Below are 17,059 nucleotides of genomic sequence, written 5' to 3'. Positions count from 1 at the left end.
AAATAAATATTTCAAATCAAATAAATCGCAGTATATTTGGGACATGAAAAATTCGTGAAAAAAATTGTTTTTTGTAAAAAATAAAAAACCAAAATTTTAATTTTCTCATACATTTTGAGGTTACGTAAAAAAAGTGCAAAAACAAAAGTTGTAGATCTTTTCATTATCTACAATTTCGCAATTCAACTTTTTTCTCTAGGACTTGTAGTTTCACTGGAAATCGACTCAGATCGTCCGTAAATAATTTTTCCTTTCATTTTTATAATATTTTCCTCCTTTTCAAATGGGTTTCATCCTGCTATTACCATTTTTTTTTATTTTTGATCAAAAATTATCCAATTCGGTCGGTAATATCTCGTATACAGTGTGAGTTATCTACATTCCAGGCCCGAGAGTTGCAAATAACTAAACTTGAGTCACTTCTCCGTCTTGTTGTAGAATCCATTGCGCGGCTTTTGTTATATCCCACGAAGAATGTTCCAAACCGTCGAAACACGTCGTTAAATCGGCGTTAACGACGTTTTGTAATTTGAGAATTTTAATGGCTTTCATAACGTCCCAATCCGATTGATCGAGAGCCTGTAGACACTTTTCAGTCGTAACCTATCGATAAAAAACATTTTTTTTTCCCGAAAACTTGTGTTTAATTGTATCAGGTACTTACGTCTTTGCCTAAAACTTTCGACATGATCCTAACTTCGTCCGAATCGTTCCCCCTGGTTCTCGACTGTGGTTTCGAATTGGCGAACTTCAATAAATCCTCGCAGCTAACGTGGTGGCTGTGGATTTTTTCTTTATCGTTTTTCGCATCTCCTGCAATCTCTTCGCCGTCCACGACGTCTTGTTCGGCCGGTATTTCGTCCAAAGCGTTCAAATTCGATTCGATTTGTTCTTCGAAATGTTGAGATTCCGTATTTTTTCCAACGATTACCGAATTATTCGTGTAAACCGGTTCGGTTTTGTGGAAGGGGTTGGCGGCGTCGGAGGTCGGTGGCGGTGAAACGGTGTTGACTTTGTCGAGGGTACGTTGTAAACTAGTCGGCGGTATGATGAGGGGATGTTTGCGCGTGTGACGAGGTTTCGCTGCTAATAGAGCTTTACTTTTATCTCTCGGCGGCAGGGGGATTGGGTTTTCGTCTTTTTGGTAAACTGGTTTCGATCGGGGTGCCGCTGAATGGGTAGGTTGCGTTTGTCGCGGCAAAGTTGCGTGGGAAAATTCTGAAAATTTTGATAATTCGACAAATTTCGATTGATTAATAGGTACGTTCGGCGGTTTACCTTGTTGTCCGTTGAGGTTATCTGGAATTGAACTTACGGTTCTACCCATTTTCGGAGGGAGAGTGCTCGCTAGACTGCTCGATCTAGTTCTGGTGTTAATAACCGGATGTCCGGATCTCAAAATACGCAATGGATTCGTTACCATCAACTTGAAAAAAAATAATCGACAGTTTTAAATAATGTGGGTCGTGTGGTCTACATTCCAGGCCCAAAAGTTGTTAATAATTTGAAGCGTGTGGTCTATATTCCAGGCCCAGGAGTGGTTAATAATTTATGCCGTCTAAATTCTATTTCTGATAGTTGTAAATCATTTATGTCGATAACAATCTAGGCCCAAGATTTGTTAATATTAATTTGGATCGTGTGGTTTACATTCCAGGCTCGAGGGTTGTAAATAATGTGAGTCGAGTGGTCTACATTCCAGGCCCAAAAGTTGTTAATCATTTGAATCGTGTTGCCTACATTCCAGGCCCGAGAGTTGTAAATAATGTGGGTCGAGTGGTCTACATTCCAGGCCCAAAAGTTGTTAATAATTTGAAGCGTGTGGTCTATATTCCAGGCCCAGGTGTGGTTAATAATTTATGCCGTCTAAATTCCATTTCTGATAGTTGTAAATCATTTATGTCGATAACAATCCAGGCCCAAGATTTGTTAATATTAATTTGGATCGTGTGGTTTACATTCCAGGCTCGAGGGTTGTAAATAATGTGAGTCGAGTGGTCAACATTCCAGGCCCAAAAGTTGTTAATCATTTGAATCGTGTTGCCTACATTCCAGGCCCGAGAGTTGTAAATAATGTGGGTCGTGTGGTCTACATTCCAGGCCCAAAAGTTGTTAATCATTTGAATCGTGTTGCCTACATTCCAGGCCCGAGAGTTGTAAATAATGTGGGTCGTGTGGTCTACATTCCAGGCCCAAAAGTTGTTAATCATTTGAATCGTGTTGCCTACATTCCAGGCCCGAGAGTTGTAAATAATGTGGGTCGAGTGGTCTACATTCCAGGCCCAAAAGTTGTTAATCATTTGAATCGTGTTGCCTACATTCCAGGCCCGAGAGTTGTAAATAATGTGGGTCGTGTGGTCTACATTCCAGGCCCAAAAGTTGTTAATCATTTGAATCGTGTTGCCTACATTCCAGGCCCGAGAGTTGTAAATAATGTGGGTCGTGTGGTCTACATTCCAGGCCCAAAAGTTGTTAATCATTTGAATCGTGTTGCCTACATTCCAGGCCCGAGAGTTGTAAATAATGTGGGTCGTGTGGTCTACATTCCAGGCCCAAAAGTTGTTAATCATTTGAATCGTGTTGCCTACATTCCAGGCCCGAGAGTTGTAAATAATGTGGGTCGTGTGGTCTACATTCCAGGCCCAAGATTTGTTTGAATTTGGATCGTGTGGTCGACATTCCAGGCCCAGGAGTTGTTTGTAAAGCGTGCCACGTGTATTTCAGGATTTTGAGTAATGAAAAAAAAGTATATATATATATATGCCTACCTGGGTTACGTCACTCGATGGACTCTCGACCAATCCCTGATACGCCATTTGCGCCTCTTGCGTAACTTTAGACTAAAGGGAAAAACAACCAATAAAGAAAAACTAAACGGAAAGAACGAAAAAGTAAAAAAAAATGAAGGCGAAAGTAAAAAAAACAGGATACGGTGTATGGACTGAATGATTGGTTGTTTAATCTACTATCTACCGAGTATAGGAGGGAATTGCGATTATTTTTTATTAAATTAATGTTTTTTTTTTGTATAAATTCTAATTTTTATCTAACGTAATTAGGAATGAAGTTCGAAGCTCGCGTTTTTTGTAGTTTTTTTTTCCATTAGAACATCGATTAGGCAAAAAAATCGTTTACAGAATGATCAAATAAAACAAATCGATAAAAATGTATCAGCTTCGAAAGTTCGCGTCGAATTTTATTTAAAGACTAGAGTCCGAACTGCTGGAATTTGACGTTCGTTGACATCTAGCGACCGAAGTCGGCGACAAACCGCTTAATACGCTATTACTAGGAGGCGGCGATCGTCCCGTCATCTTAATATTGAAACCCGGTTTTAAAAACGGGTTCGTAGATCTTTTGGGTATTTCCGATCTTATACTGGCGTTAGATCCGGTTAATTTAGACAATCTCCTACGTCTGCGCCAATCGAAATCGGCCGATCCGACGCTGATGCAATCGCTACCGCTCGAACTCGATTCGTACGCTTTCGGATTATACGATTGTCGTCTGCGATTGCGATCTTTGATGCTGCGGCCGTTTCGTTTTTTAATCGGTTCTTGGCAATCGCTGAAACTCAACGTACGCGGCCGTTGTTGGTATTCCTTGTCGTTTTCCAAATTTTCAGTCTTGTAATAAACGTAAGAAGTTTCGTAATATCGGGAAGTGGGTTCTTGGTAAAAGTTCCGGTTGGTTTCCAATCGGTATACGGGGTCGTTATAAGTTTTTCTAGTCATGCTTTCCGATTTGGTTAGAGTGCGATCTCTGTATTGGGCGTTTGGACGGTAATAAGTGTCTTCGAACGAAGCGTTTTGACATCTGTCGCCGAAACCGAATTCTCGTATCGAATAACTGGCGTTCAAGTTACGACACGAGTTGTGCGGCGGTCTGGCCGACGGAAACGGCCGAGTGAGTAGTTCGCGCGATTTCGCGAAATAAAATTCCGCCGAAGCTTTGTCCCACAACGGGAGGCGGAGCGTTTGATTGGCGATTTCGTCGAGGGATGAAGGGGAACTCGTGAATTTCTGGATGAGCGAATAAAATTGTTTGAAAAAAAAAAGTGGGGATACGGGGAGGAGGGGAAGGAGAAAAAAAACATTTGTTAGTGTTAGTGATATTTTTGTGTAGATTGAGATTAAAATCAATGTATTCATTTTTTTTAGAAAATTTCGTTAAAAAAATAAAAATATGAATAAATTTGATATTTTTTTATATATATTATGAAGACTGTCATTATTAGGTGTCATTAAAACTATCTTAGTGAATTGGCAATTTGATGTTTACGAAAAAAAAATTTATGTTCGTTCCAAATTTTCGACTTCCCACTGTATTTTCAGTTCCAAAATTTGAGAACAATTTGATGTAATCTTCATTCCAGGCCCGAGAGTTTATGAATAAAGTTCGTAAATTTCCATTACAGTCTCTAGTATTAAAAATAATATAGTGAGAGCTTCGTTCCAGGCCCGAGTGTTGTAAATATTGTTAGAAAATTTTGTAAAAGTTCCAAAATTCGATGTAATCTTCATTCCAGGCCCGAGAGTTTATGAATAAAGTTCGTAATTTCCATTACAGTCTCTAGTATTAAAAATAATATAGTGAGAGCTTCGTTCCAAGTCCGAGTGTTGTAAATATTGTTAGAAAATTTTGTAAAAGTTCCAAAATTTGAGAACAATTCGATGTAATCTTCGTTCCAGGCCCGAGAGTTTATGAATAAAGTTCGTAATTTCCATTACAGTCTCTAGTATTGAAAATAATATGGCGTGAGCTTCGTTCCAGGCCCGAGTGTTGTAAATATTGTTGGAAAATTTTATAAAAGTTCCAAAATTTGAGAACAATTCGATGTAATCTTCGTTCCAGGCCCGAGAGTTTATGAATAAAGTTCGTAATTTTCATTACAGTCTCTAGTATTGAGAATAATATGGCGTGAGCTTCGTTCCAGGCCCGAGTGTTGTGAATATTGTTAGAAAATTTTGTAAAAGTTCCAAAATTTGAGAACAATTCGATGTAATCTTCGTTCCAGGCCCGAGAGTTTATAAATAAAGTTCGTAATTTTCATTACAGTCTCTAGTATTGAGAATAATATGGCGTGAGCTTCGTTCCAGGCCCGAGTGTTGTAAATATTGTTGAAAAATTTTATAAAAGTTCCAAAATTTGAGATCAATTCGATGTAATCTTCATTCCAGGCCCGAGAGTTTATGAATAAAGTTCGTAATTTTCATTACAGTCTCTAGTATTGAGAATAATATGGCGTGAGCTTCGTTCCAGGCCCGAGTGTTGTAAATATTGTTAGAAAATTTTGTAAAAGTTCCAAAATTTGAGAACAATTCGATGTAATCTTCGTTCCAGGCCCGAGAGTTTATAAATAAAGTTCGTAATTTTCATTACAGTCTCTAGTATTGAGAATAATATGGCGTGAGCTTCGTTCCAGGCCCGAGTGTTGTGAATATTGTTAGAAAATTTTGTAAAAGTTACAAAATTCGATGTAATCATCATTCCAGGACCGAGAGTTTATGAATAAAGTTCGTAATTTCCATTACAGTCTCTAGTATTAAAAATAATATAGTGAGAGCTTCGTTCCAGGCCCGAGTGTTGTAAATATTGTTAGAAAATTTTATAAAAGTTCCAAAATTTGAGAACAATTCGATGTAATCTTCATTCCAGGCCCGAGAGTTTATGAATAAAGTTCGTAATTTTCATTACAGTCTCTAGTATTGAGAATAATATGGCGTGAGCTTCGTTCCAGGCCCGAGTGTTGTAAATATTGTTAGAAAATTTTGTAAAAGTTCCAAAATTTGAGAACAATTCGATGTAATCTTCGTTCCAGGCCCGAGAGTTTATAAATAAAGTTCGTAATTTTCATTACAGTCTCTAGTATTGAGAATAATATGGCGTGAGCTTCGTTCCAGGCCCGAGTGTTGTAAATATTGTTGAAAAATTTTATAAAAGTTCCAAAATTTGAGATCAATTCGATGTAATCTTCATTCCAGGCCCGAGAGTTTATGAATAAAGTTCGTAATTTTCATTACAGTCTCTAGTATTGAGAATAATATGGCGTGAGCTTCGTTCCAGGCCCGAGTGTTGTAAATATTGTTAGAAAATTTTGTAAAAGTTCCAAAATTTGAGAACAATTCGATGTAATCTTCGTTCCAGGCCCGAGAGTTTATAAATAAAGTTCGTAATTTTCATTACAGTCTCTAGTATTGAGAATAATATGGCGTGAGCTTCGTTCCAGGCCCGAGTGTTGTAAATATTGTTGAAAAATTTTATAAAAGTTCCAAAATTTGAGATCAATTCGATGTAATCTTCATTCCAGGCCCGAGAGTTTATGAATAAAGTTCGTAATTTTCATTACAGTCTCTAGTATTGAGAATAATATGGCGTGAGCTTCGTTCCAGGCCCGAGTGTTGTAAATATTGTTAGAAAATTTTGTAAAAGTTCCAAAATTTGAGAACAATTCGATGTAATCTTCGTTCCAGGCCCGAGAGTTTATAAATAAAGTTCGTAATTTTCATTACAGTCTCTAGTATTGAGAATAATATGGCGTGAGCTTCGTTCCAGGCCCGAGTGTTGTAAATATTGTTGAAAAATTTTATAAAAGTTCCAAAATTTGAGATCAATTCGATGTAATCTTCATTCCAGGCCCGAGAGTTTATGAATAAAGTTCGTAATTTTCATTACAGTCTCTAGTATTGAGAATAATATGGCGTGAGCTTCGTTCCAGGCCCGAGTGTTGTAAATATTGTTGGAAAATTTTATAAAAGTTCCAAAATTTGAGAACAATTCGATGTAATCTTCATTCCAGGCCCGAGAGTTTATGAATAAAGTTCGTAATTTTCATTACAGTCTCTAGTATTGAGAATAATATGGCGTGAGCTTCGTTCCAGGCCCGAGTGTTGTGAATATTGTTAGAAAATTTTGTAAAAGTTCCAAAATTTGAGAACAATTCGATGTAATCTTCGTTCCAGGCCCGAGAGTTTATGAATAAAGTTCGTAATTTCCATTACAGTCTCTAGTATTGAAAATAATATGGCGTGAGCTTCGTTCCAGGCCCGAGTGTTGTAAATATTGTTGGAAAATTTTATAAAAGTTCCAAAATTTGAGAACAATTCGATGTAATCTTCGTTCCAGGCCCGAGAGTTTATGAATAAAGTTCGTAATTTTCATTACAGTCTCTAGTATTGAGAATAATATGGCGTGAGCTTCGTTCCAGGCCCGAGTGTTGTGAATATTGTTAGAAAATTTTGTAAAAGTTACAAAATTCGATGTAATCATCATTCCAGGACCGAGAGTTTATGAATAAAGTTCGTAATTTCCATTACAGTCTCTAGTATTGAGAATAATATGGCGTGAGCTTCGTTCCAGGCCCGAGTGTTGTAAATATTGTTAGAAAATTTTGTAAAAGTTCCAAAATTTGAGAACAATTCGATGTAATCTTCGTTCCAGGCCCGAGAGTTTATAAATAAAGTTCGTAATTTTCATTACAGTCTCTAGTATTGAGAATAATATGGCGTGAGCTTCGTTCCAGGCCCGAGTGTTGTAAATATTGTTAGAAAATTTTGTAAAAGTTCTATCATAAATAATTTCTTACTACATTTGAACGACGTTGCCAAACTTTGAAAATAGTATAAGAAATGGGGAAACATAAAAAAATGTGATATTCAAAATCGAAATTATTAATTTGCGTATTAAAAAGACAGTCTTCTCGGTGTATATTATCAATTTTTCGAAAAATTTCGACATGAATGATTTACTCACTTGTAAATCTGAAGTGGAAAGCGCTTCTTCCGAAAAGTTTCTTCTTTCATTATGTTTATCGTGATCGTGAACCGAAGGAAATTTGAAACTAAATTTCTTTTTATTCGGCGAAGCCGGCGTAGTGGGCGCGGGAGCAGACATCGATCTTAAATAATTGATAAATCACGTGATATACTTCAACGAAAAAAAAAATTTTTTTTCTAATTATAATGAACTTGAATACAGTGTTGCCAGTGTTTTACTGTAATTTGCAATCAAAACCATTTTCGCCCTGTAAATACTACGACACTTTAGGGCAATGAAAAAATAGTTTTTCGAATTTTCTTCCGAAATTTTGAGGTTACGTCAAAAAATAAATTATGGAAATTGAAGATTTTTGAATTGTCTACAACTTTTATTCGCGACATTTTTTATTAAAAAATCTCGTTTCGCTGTAATACAAAAAAATCAAAATTTTTGTTTCTCCGTACAATTTATCCCTCCAATTCAAAAATTTTCTTCCCAAATCGATCTTTTTATGTCCAACGAACACCCCCAAAAACCACAAATATCTTTCGAAAAATAAAAAAAATCAAAACACTTTAGGGCAATGAAAAAATGAAAAAAAAAATAGTTTTTCGAATTTTTTTCCAAAATTTAGATGTTACGTTAAAAAATAAATTATGGAAATTGAAGATTTTTGAATTGTCTACAACTTTTATTCGCGACATTTTTTATTAAAAAATCTCGTTTCGCTGTAATACAAAAAAAATCAAAATTTTTGTTTCTCCTTACAATTTATCCCTCCAATTCAAAAATTTTCTTCCCAAATCGATCTTTTTATGTCCAACGAACACCCCCAAAAACCACAAATATCTTTCGAAAAATAAAAAAAATCAAAACACTTTAGGGCAATGAAAAAATGAAAAAAAAAATAGTTTTTCGAATTTTTTTCCAAAATTTAGAGGTTACGTCAAAAAATAAATTATGGAAATTGAAGATTTTTGAATTGTCTACAACTTTTATTCGCGACATTTTTTATTAAAAAATCTCGTTTCGCTGTAATACAAAAAAAATCAAAATTTTTGTTTCTCCTTACAATTTATCCCTCCAATTCAAAAATTTTCTTCCCAAATCGATCTTTTTATGTCCAACGAACACCCCCAAAAACCACAAATATCTTTCGAAAAATAAAAAAAATCAAAACACTTTAGGGCAATGAAAAAATGAAAAAAAAAATAGTTTTTCGAATTTTTTTCCAAAATTTAGAGGTTACGTCAAAAAATAAATTATGGAAATTGAAGATTTTTGAATTGTCTACAACTTTTATTCGCGACATTTTTTATTAAAAAATCTCGTTTCGCTGTAATACAAAAAAAATCAAAATTTTTGTTTCTCCGTACAATTTATCCCTCCAATTCAAAAATTTTCTTCCCAAATCGATCTTTTTATGTCCAACGAACACCCCCAAAAACCACAAATATCTTTCGAAAAATAAAAAAAATCAAAACACTTTAGGGCAATGAAAAAATGAAAAAAAAAATAGTTTTTCGAATTTTTTTCCAAAATTTAGAGGTTACGTCAAAAAATAAATTATGGAAATTGAAGATTTTTGAATTGTCTACAACTTTTATTCGCGACATTTTTTATTAAAAAATCTCGTTTCGCTGTAATACAAAAAAATCAAAATTTTTGTTTCTCCGTACAATTTATCCCTCCAATTCAAAAATTTTCTTCCCAAATCGATCTTTTTATGTCCAACGAACACCCCCAAAAACCACAAATATCTTTCGAAAAATAAAAAAAATCAAAACACTTTAGGGCAATGAAAAAATGAAAAAAAAAATAGTTTTTCGAATTTTTTTCCAAAATTTAGATGTTACGTTAAAAAATAAATTATGGAAATTGAAGATTTTTGAATTGTCTACAACTTTTATTCGCGACATTTTTTATTAAAAAATCTCGTTTCGCTGTAATAAAAAACCAAAAATTTTTCCGCCCTTAACGATCTTTTCCTATCCAACGAACACCTCCAAAAAATCGCTAGAAAATCACAATAAAAACAAAATAAAACAAAAAATACCAACCTCGAAGTAATTTCATTAGCTATAGCTATAGCTGTATCCAAAGTTTTCTGATCGTGCGCCGAAATAGGTTTAACTGTCGCCTGTTTTCTCGTTTTCGCGTTCAATTTCTCCCTCAATTCGTTACTGCGATTAGAACCTTCGTGATCGATCGAAGAATTACTCCTCGTACCCAAAGAACTGAACATCATCTCCATTTCGGCCATCAGAGACGGGCCCAAATCCAAATTTGGACTCGGCGTATTCTCCTCGTCGCTTATCTCGTGGTATTCGTGATCTTGAAGCAGATCCGCCGGTACCGGAACCGAATCGCTTTCGAGCAACGGCGCCGCTTCCAGATCCTTGTGCGGCCGATAGGGGGCTACCACTTGAGTCGGAACGGTGCCGTACTAAACAAAAAAACCAAAAAAAAATTAATTATATTCGATTTAAATTTGTCGATAAAGTCGAATTTACGTTTCCTTTCGATCCGTCCATCCAACTGAGATCGCCGAAATAGGCGCCGTCCAATCCGACGTGTCCCGTATGTTTGAAATCGCCTTGCGGCGCGCTGATCATTTCGCTGCGCAATTTCCTGCGCGCCGACGATCTCGTACTATCCGATCTTAAAAAAGACGAACCGGGGAGATCGCTACCGAGGTAAGCCACAACGTTTACTGGATCGAATAAACCGGTTTTACCACTAGCCGATGCTCCTTTCCACAAAGGGTGATTGCTCCTAATCAAAAAATTAGAATGAAAACAAAAAAAATATTCGCGCGAAATCGTTTTTAATGAATTACTTTTTATCTAATACCGTTATCACGTCTCCTACCCTGTATGTCAACATGTGGGGTCCTTCGTTCGATGAAATTTTCGCTTGGACTTGTTCGGGTCGAGAATCGGCCAAAATCGGGCCGATGTCCGCGAAACGCGGTCTACCAGCCGCTTCGTGCCTCCAACAATCCAACATCAGATTATAATGATCCAAAGGGCAACAATCCGGTTGTTCTAATCTGCAGTAGGAAAATTTTAAAAAATTAAAAACTAATTTTCCATATACCCTCGTAGGTATACCTTTGAAAATTCGGTTCGTCTATCGCCTCCAGGATCTGTTGGCCGGTTAAAGCGGCCCACGGTTGGAATCCGTACGAAAACATCTCCCATAACGTCACGCCGAACGCCCAAACGTCGCTGGCGGTGGTGAATCTCAAATAACTTATGGATTCGGGGGCGCACCACGCTATGGGTAATTTTAAATTCACGTTGAAATTGGTTTGGTAGTAGTCTTTACCTTGTCCCAATGCCCGACTCAGACCGAAATCGGATATTTTCACTTTGTTTTTGGAAAAAACGAGAATATTACGCGCCGCCAAATCTCTAAAAAAAAATGTCACTTCGATACGACCAGGACGAATATAGACAACAATCGTATGATACACAAATCTCAAAACTTAAGTAACGACCCTCGTATTATCCGATTTTTCTATTATTACGAATTCGTCCACGACGCGGACCGTCAAGCCGGTCCTATTCGATACAATTGAATATTCGGTGGACGCGACGAATATCAATTTCTTAAAAATAAAACGTAAAACTTTGATTTTGTTTATTTACAATAAACATTCACATTCTAAAACGGAATTATCGAGAAATTCATTTTGTATAAATAGTCGTGTGTTTAAATAAAACACGAAAATATCAAAAACATAACCTCCAAATGCAAACGCAAACATTTAAGTTGATTATACTCTTGTTATCGGAAATATAACCTCAAATTTTTCGATTTAACCCATTCCCTAAATAAAATAATCAAAAAATCGATTCATAAAATGATTCACAATTATATGATAAACGTAATTTATAAATTGCATTCTTCTCCGATAAATAAAATACATGATTCGATATATTTATTTTTAAAACCGCATTCCGAGGAAATAATCGATGAAAAACAATTTTATCGATATTAAATTGAAAATGTTTGGACTTACCTGTGAATCAACCTGTTTGCTTCCAAATACTGCATCCCGTCGCAAATTTGATAAGCAAAATCGCACAGAGTTAGAACCGGGAAACTAGATCTCAACGACGGTTCTTTCAGACACTCCAACAACGACCTCAAAGGCGCTAGTTCGGTAACTAACATTAAACTACCCTCGATATTCGGTAGAACCACCCCGAAGAAACGAACTATATTGGGATGATCGATATTGTGCATTATGGAAGCCTCTTTTAAAAATTCGACCATGTTACTTTGCATTCGGTCCCTTGATAAACACTTTATTGCAACCTAAGATAAATTCAATATATATATAGTGGGAACGCGAAAAATAAAAGCGTATTCGTGCTTAAAATTGAATTAATTCTAATTTATACGTCAATTTGAATATTTACATGACCTTCACGGTTCGATACACCCTTTCGCCATGGAGATATAGATTTCGACGACGACTTTCTTCACAAATCTCGTCGAAACGGCTCTAATTTTTTGTTATATTATCATAAATATTTTGTGCCACCTGTTCACATCTCCAAAGACCACCAGAAAGAAACGTGCACTAATCTAAGCGTCCTGTCAATCCTGGAAAGATTCAACGAGGATATCCTCCACAAACTTAGTCGTAACGGCTCTAATGTACTTTTGGCGATCTCTTCAAAGAATCCTTGATCTCCAACTGACACATTTGATTCATTATTTTAATCTTGAACGTAAACGTGACTGTTCGACTGAGATTTTAAGATACAATCATCTCCAAAGACCACCAGAAAGAAACCTGGACTAATCCGAGCGTCCTATCCTTTGAGGGTATGATCCTGATCCCGATTTTTGTTAAATAGACAGTCAAGTGGTGTAACTTCCAAGAATCCGTGATATCCGAGTTGACGTGATTGATCCATTCTTTCAATCTTGGGTTGTCTGAGATTTTGCGAAATAATAAACCCCAAAGATCTAGTGAAACCTCGCGAGATTCTCTGCTGTCTGCTGCATTGCAAAGTATTCCCTCGATCTAACTGTATATCCGAACATGTACTATGACTTAAAATCGCTTGGGAAAAAAATATTTTTTGGATATACCCCGTAGTATTATTACAATAGAAGAAATTGAATTTATTCTTCTCCAATTTAGGAGAAATCTTAATTTAAATATGCATAAATAATTAAACAGTTTAAACAAAAAAGAAAGCGAAATATTTTTATGCAAATATCACTTTCTAAATAATATTCTGAATCATCAGCTTACTGATATAATTTATTTAAAGGGTCATTGAACTTTCCTATGTTATCGAATATAGGATATAATACTAAATAAATGATAATAAAAAAAACTTACTTGTATTCTTTCTCCTTCATTGCACCAAACTCCTTGTTGCACTACTCCAAATTCCCCCATCCCCAATTCTTTATTAATAGTTATACTAGACGAGGGTATAATATGTTTACTAGAAACCCTGGGTGCTTTAGATAATGTTAAAGAATCGTGACTACCCAAAAGGGAGGCGTCGTTAATAGCATTTTCCTGTTTTCTATGGCTTAACAATTTTTTAAATTTAGATAAATAATTATGGGGATAATGTTTTTCGTAGTATTTTCTAAGCCTACGCATTTCCGGTTTGGACATACCAATTTCGATGAGATCACTTTCTGTAGTAAATTTCAGTTGAGAAGGATGAGTTATTTTGAGATTATTCCTAACAAAAAAATGACCGAATACTAAATTAAACATCTCAAAATGAACATTTTTACTTACTTAAAACTATTGAAATATTGTTGTAATTCGGCTTCAATAAGAAATTCGTAAAGACCAGGGCCTTTTTTAAACGAGGCATTAACCCCTTCTGTAAATAAATTATCCATATTTAAACTATTCTAACTAATTATCTAACATATCTAACTGTAAATTAAATTAATAAATAATATATTATTACCCATTTTTCCTATTCTAAAAGTAAGTACAATCAACAGTTAAGGAAGAGGGGTTTGAATAATACATCGAAACGTGCAGTTTCTCACACACAAATCAAATAATACCTGGGAGAATATCCATCGTAACTGTGTTATTTACATTAACTTACTAATAAAATTAAACAAATAAATTCCTAACGATTGCTCAATATTTATTACATTCCCATTTTGGTTGACACAGCGGTGACATTTCGCAAATGTCATGTGTCTTTTTATAGGCAATTTTTAACGACTATTTTATATAATATCGTTTACATTAATACATACGTTTACTATGTTTATGATCCAATACAAATAATTTAGAACAAATTGTATTGATATTTATGAAGGAATGATTTAAAAGTTGATGCATATTAAAAATAAATTGTTATGCCTGAAAAGTTGCGTTTAGTAATGTTCGCGAAATACAGCAAGTGATTCGCATCATTTGATCATAGATTGTACAAATCGAACAATGAAGTTTTAAATTTATTTTCAATTATATTTTAAACAAATTTACTAATTGTTAGCTTGGTGAGAAATCATTTAACTTCGAATGTCTAGATTGAATGGACTAATAACCGAATGCGAAACGAGCTGTAACATCGATATAAAGTGTATTACCGAACGATACTGAACAATCAGAATCATGGGATTTAGATAATCGAACGCAGTAATAATTTGTGGTTGTCATATGTCAAAAGTCAAACTAAATGATAATCAGTTTCTTGTAAGGTTACGTGCCTTGGTGTTCTTTGTAGAGTTTGTAGCTGAAAAAAAAAAACAATAATTTTGTTTCTTCCTATCTAAATTTTTAATCATGACCGTGATTAATAAGGTATTACTATTACGTATTAGAATTATACGTGTTAAATGTTACTTAGTCTTTTGTTATTTTCAAATGTCATATTTTTTTCAACAAATTTTCGGTAAATAATGGGTCAAGCTGCATCTTTTCCAAAAATTCACTTGAAAAAGAAGAAAGCTCTTTTCATTTCACCAAAAGCGTATGTGGAATGTATTTCAGATACGAAGGAACCGGCCGATACCCATGACTATTATAATGTTGTTGTACTAACTTATGAAATACGTCAGTATCGTATAATTTATTTATTTTAGATGGAAGTAGATGGTGGTCCGAAAGGGGAAGGTTTTCGATCGTATTATATCACGAAAATAGAGGAATTACAACTCATTGTAGCGGAAAAGAGTCAAAATCTCAGACGACTGCAAGCTCAGAGAAACGAACTAAACGCAAAAGGTAAATTATTCTATAATATCTACCGATTATTAGTGAACGTTTTGTATGTTTTATTAGTTCGCATGCTCAGAGAAGAGCTCATGTTACTACAAGAACAAGGAAGTTATGTGGGAGAAGTCGTAAAACCCATGGATAAAAAAAAAGTTTTAGTAAAAGTGCACCCAGAAGGAAAATTCGTCGTCGATATTGATAAGAATATTGATATTAACGATGTTACACCAAACTGTCGCGTGGCTTTAAGAAACGAATCCTACACCTTACACAAAATTCTCCCCAATAAAGTTGATCCTTTAGTTTCACTTATGATGGTTGAAAAAGTACCGGATTCGACCTACGAAATGGTTGGAGGTTTGGATAAGCAAATCAAAGAGATAAAAGAAGTCATAGAACTTCCTGTGAAACATCCGGAGTTATTTGACGCTCTAGGTATAGCTCAACCTAAAGGAGTGCTACTTTACGGCCCCCCAGGTACCGGGAAGACCCTATTAGCCCGCGCAGTAGCTCATCACACGGAATGTACGTTTATAAGAGTATCCGGATCAGAATTAGTGCAAAAGTTCATCGGCGAAGGATCCCGTATGGTTAGAGAACTTTTTGTAATGGCCAGAGAACACGCTCCTTCCATTATATTTATGGACGAAATCGATTCTATTGGATCTTCCCGTATCGAATCGGGTTCGGGCGGCGATTCCGAGGTGCAAAGAACCATGTTGGAACTGTTGAATCAATTGGACGGTTTCGAAGCAACTAAAAACATTAAAGTTATAATGGCCACGAATAGAATTGATATTTTAGATCCGGCTCTACTCAGACCCGGTAGAATCGACAGGAAAATCGAGTTTCCGCCACCGAACGAAGAAGCCAGATTGGATATCCTGAAGATCCATTCCAGGAAAATGAACCTTACCAGGGGCATCAACCTCAGGAAAATCGCCGAATTGATGCCGGGTGCTAGCGGAGCTGAAGTTAAGGTAACTTGTATCATTGTTTGTTAGTTTCCATTGGTATGTTTTTGATTTTTTTTTGTCAGGGAGTTTGTACCGAAGCCGGAATGTACGCTTTGAGGGAGAGGAGAGTCCACGTTACGCAGGAAGATTTCGAAATGGCCGTGGCTAAAGTTATGCAAAAAGACTCCGAGAAGAATATGTCCATCAAAAAATTATGGAAATGAGTTTTTTATTTTTTTTTTTTCTATTTGTAATTGTATAATTTAAGTAATTAAACTTATCTAGTAACTTGTTTTTATTTATTTTTATTTACAGTGTGATCCATTTGGAAGAGATAATTAGAATGAATAAAGTACGATATTTGTGTTAATGATATTTACTTAGAATTAAGACAAGTTCAAAATTTGGCAACGTTGTTTTTATGTTATTACGTTCGCGAGAAAACGCCTAATCTTTTTTGATATCAAAACTTGTACGTATTTCAAACCTAACAAGAACTCTAAATTGAATTACAATAGAAAGTTTCTCTAATTCTTGGAAATTACAATTTTTTATTTTCCATAGATAAATATCGTGTTGAATTTTTACTAATATCGAAATAAATTCAAATATCTTGAGTGTTAGTCAAATGAATACTCGTGTATCAGTGGCCACGTGGACCTGTCATCGCTAGTTATTCGTTATTAAAAACAGGTAATTATGTTTCATAGAATTACACTTTATTAACTATAATTTCTATTAAAAAATATTAATTATTCATTTAGAATGTGCAATTTGACTGAATTTTCTGAAAAAAATTGATTTACGTTCAAAAAACATCGGATAACAACACTCGTAACTCGTTATGTTCGCGTGAAAACGCCTAATCTTTTTTTGACATTAAAACGTGTACGTTATTTCAAATCTAACAAGAACTGTCAACCATTATATGTAAATTATAATATAATGACTATTTCAAAATTAATTTATAAAAATTATGAATTTTCAATCTTTGAAAATGAACAGATAAATGTTACATAAAGTGTTATAATTAGTAGTACTATCATATTAAATTTACATATATAAAGTGTAAGTGAAATCAATATTCACAACACTCGTAACTCGTTATGTTCGC

The 17,059-nt window shown here is 35.1% G+C and overlaps 2 protein-coding genes across 4 annotated transcripts; one reads left to right on the top strand and one right to left on the bottom strand.

The window, feature by feature from the left end:
* Positions 1–276: 276 nt before the first annotated feature.
* Positions 277–13,964, bottom strand: LOC130443837 (activated Cdc42 kinase-like). Of its 3 annotated transcripts, none has more exons than XM_056778700.1 (13): positions 13,722–13,964; positions 13,544–13,631; positions 13,127–13,484; positions 11,786–12,084; positions 10,872–11,174; positions 10,598–10,810; positions 10,272–10,533; positions 9,819–10,204; positions 7,753–7,897; positions 2,769–2,840; positions 1,279–1,426; positions 665–1,218; positions 277–603 (listed from the first exon to the last, which is right to left on the bottom strand). In XM_056778700.1, the coding sequence occupies exons 1-13, from the start codon at positions 13,723–13,725 to the stop codon at positions 406–408; spliced, it is 3,030 nt and encodes a 1,009-aa protein (XP_056634678.1). In that variant the 5' UTR covers positions 13,726–13,964; the 3' UTR covers positions 277–405. The 3 variants fall into 3 exon arrangements, with proteins under 3 accessions (XP_056634678.1, XP_056634677.1, XP_056634676.1); XM_056778699.1 differs by having other exon boundaries at positions 13,825–13,964; XM_056778698.1 differs by having other exon boundaries at positions 665–1,426; positions 13,825–13,947.
* A 458-nt stretch (positions 13,965–14,422) lies between these two features.
* LOC130444117 (26S proteasome regulatory subunit 8) lies at positions 14,423–16,243 on the top strand. Its single transcript, XM_056779135.1, has 4 exons — positions 14,423–14,575; positions 14,857–14,998; positions 15,056–15,969; positions 16,029–16,243. The coding sequence occupies exons 1-4, from the start codon at positions 14,558–14,560 to the stop codon at positions 16,167–16,169; spliced, it is 1,215 nt and encodes a 404-aa protein (XP_056635113.1). The 5' UTR covers positions 14,423–14,557; the 3' UTR covers positions 16,170–16,243.
* Positions 16,244–17,059: the final 816 nt, after the last annotated feature.

The sequence above is a fragment of the Diorhabda sublineata genome, chromosome 5 (assembly GCF_026230105.1).
Source record: "Diorhabda sublineata isolate icDioSubl1.1 chromosome 5, icDioSubl1.1, whole genome shotgun sequence".
NCBI classification, from domain to species: domain Eukaryota; kingdom Metazoa; phylum Arthropoda; class Insecta; order Coleoptera; family Chrysomelidae; genus Diorhabda; species Diorhabda sublineata.
This window is presented reverse-complemented; position numbering and strand designations above follow the sequence as displayed.

Coding starts and splice junctions, on each gene's coding strand:
- LOC130443837 (XM_056778698.1), bottom strand. Junction 12,085..13,126: donor ATGAAGGAGAAAGAATACAA/GTAAGTTTTTTT, acceptor AATTTATCTTAG/GTTGCAATAAAGTGTTTATC. Junction 604..664: donor CGAAAGTTTTAGGCAAAGAC/GTAAGTACCTGA, acceptor TTTTATCGATAG/GTTACGACTGAAAAGTGTCT.
- LOC130444117 (XM_056779135.1), top strand. Junction 14,999..15,055: donor AAACGAACTAAACGCAAAAG/GTAAATTATTCT, acceptor ATGTTTTATTAG/TTCGCATGCTCAGAGAAGAG. Junction 15,970..16,028: donor CTAGCGGAGCTGAAGTTAAG/GTAACTTGTATC, acceptor TTTTTTTGTCAG/GGAGTTTGTACCGAAGCCGG.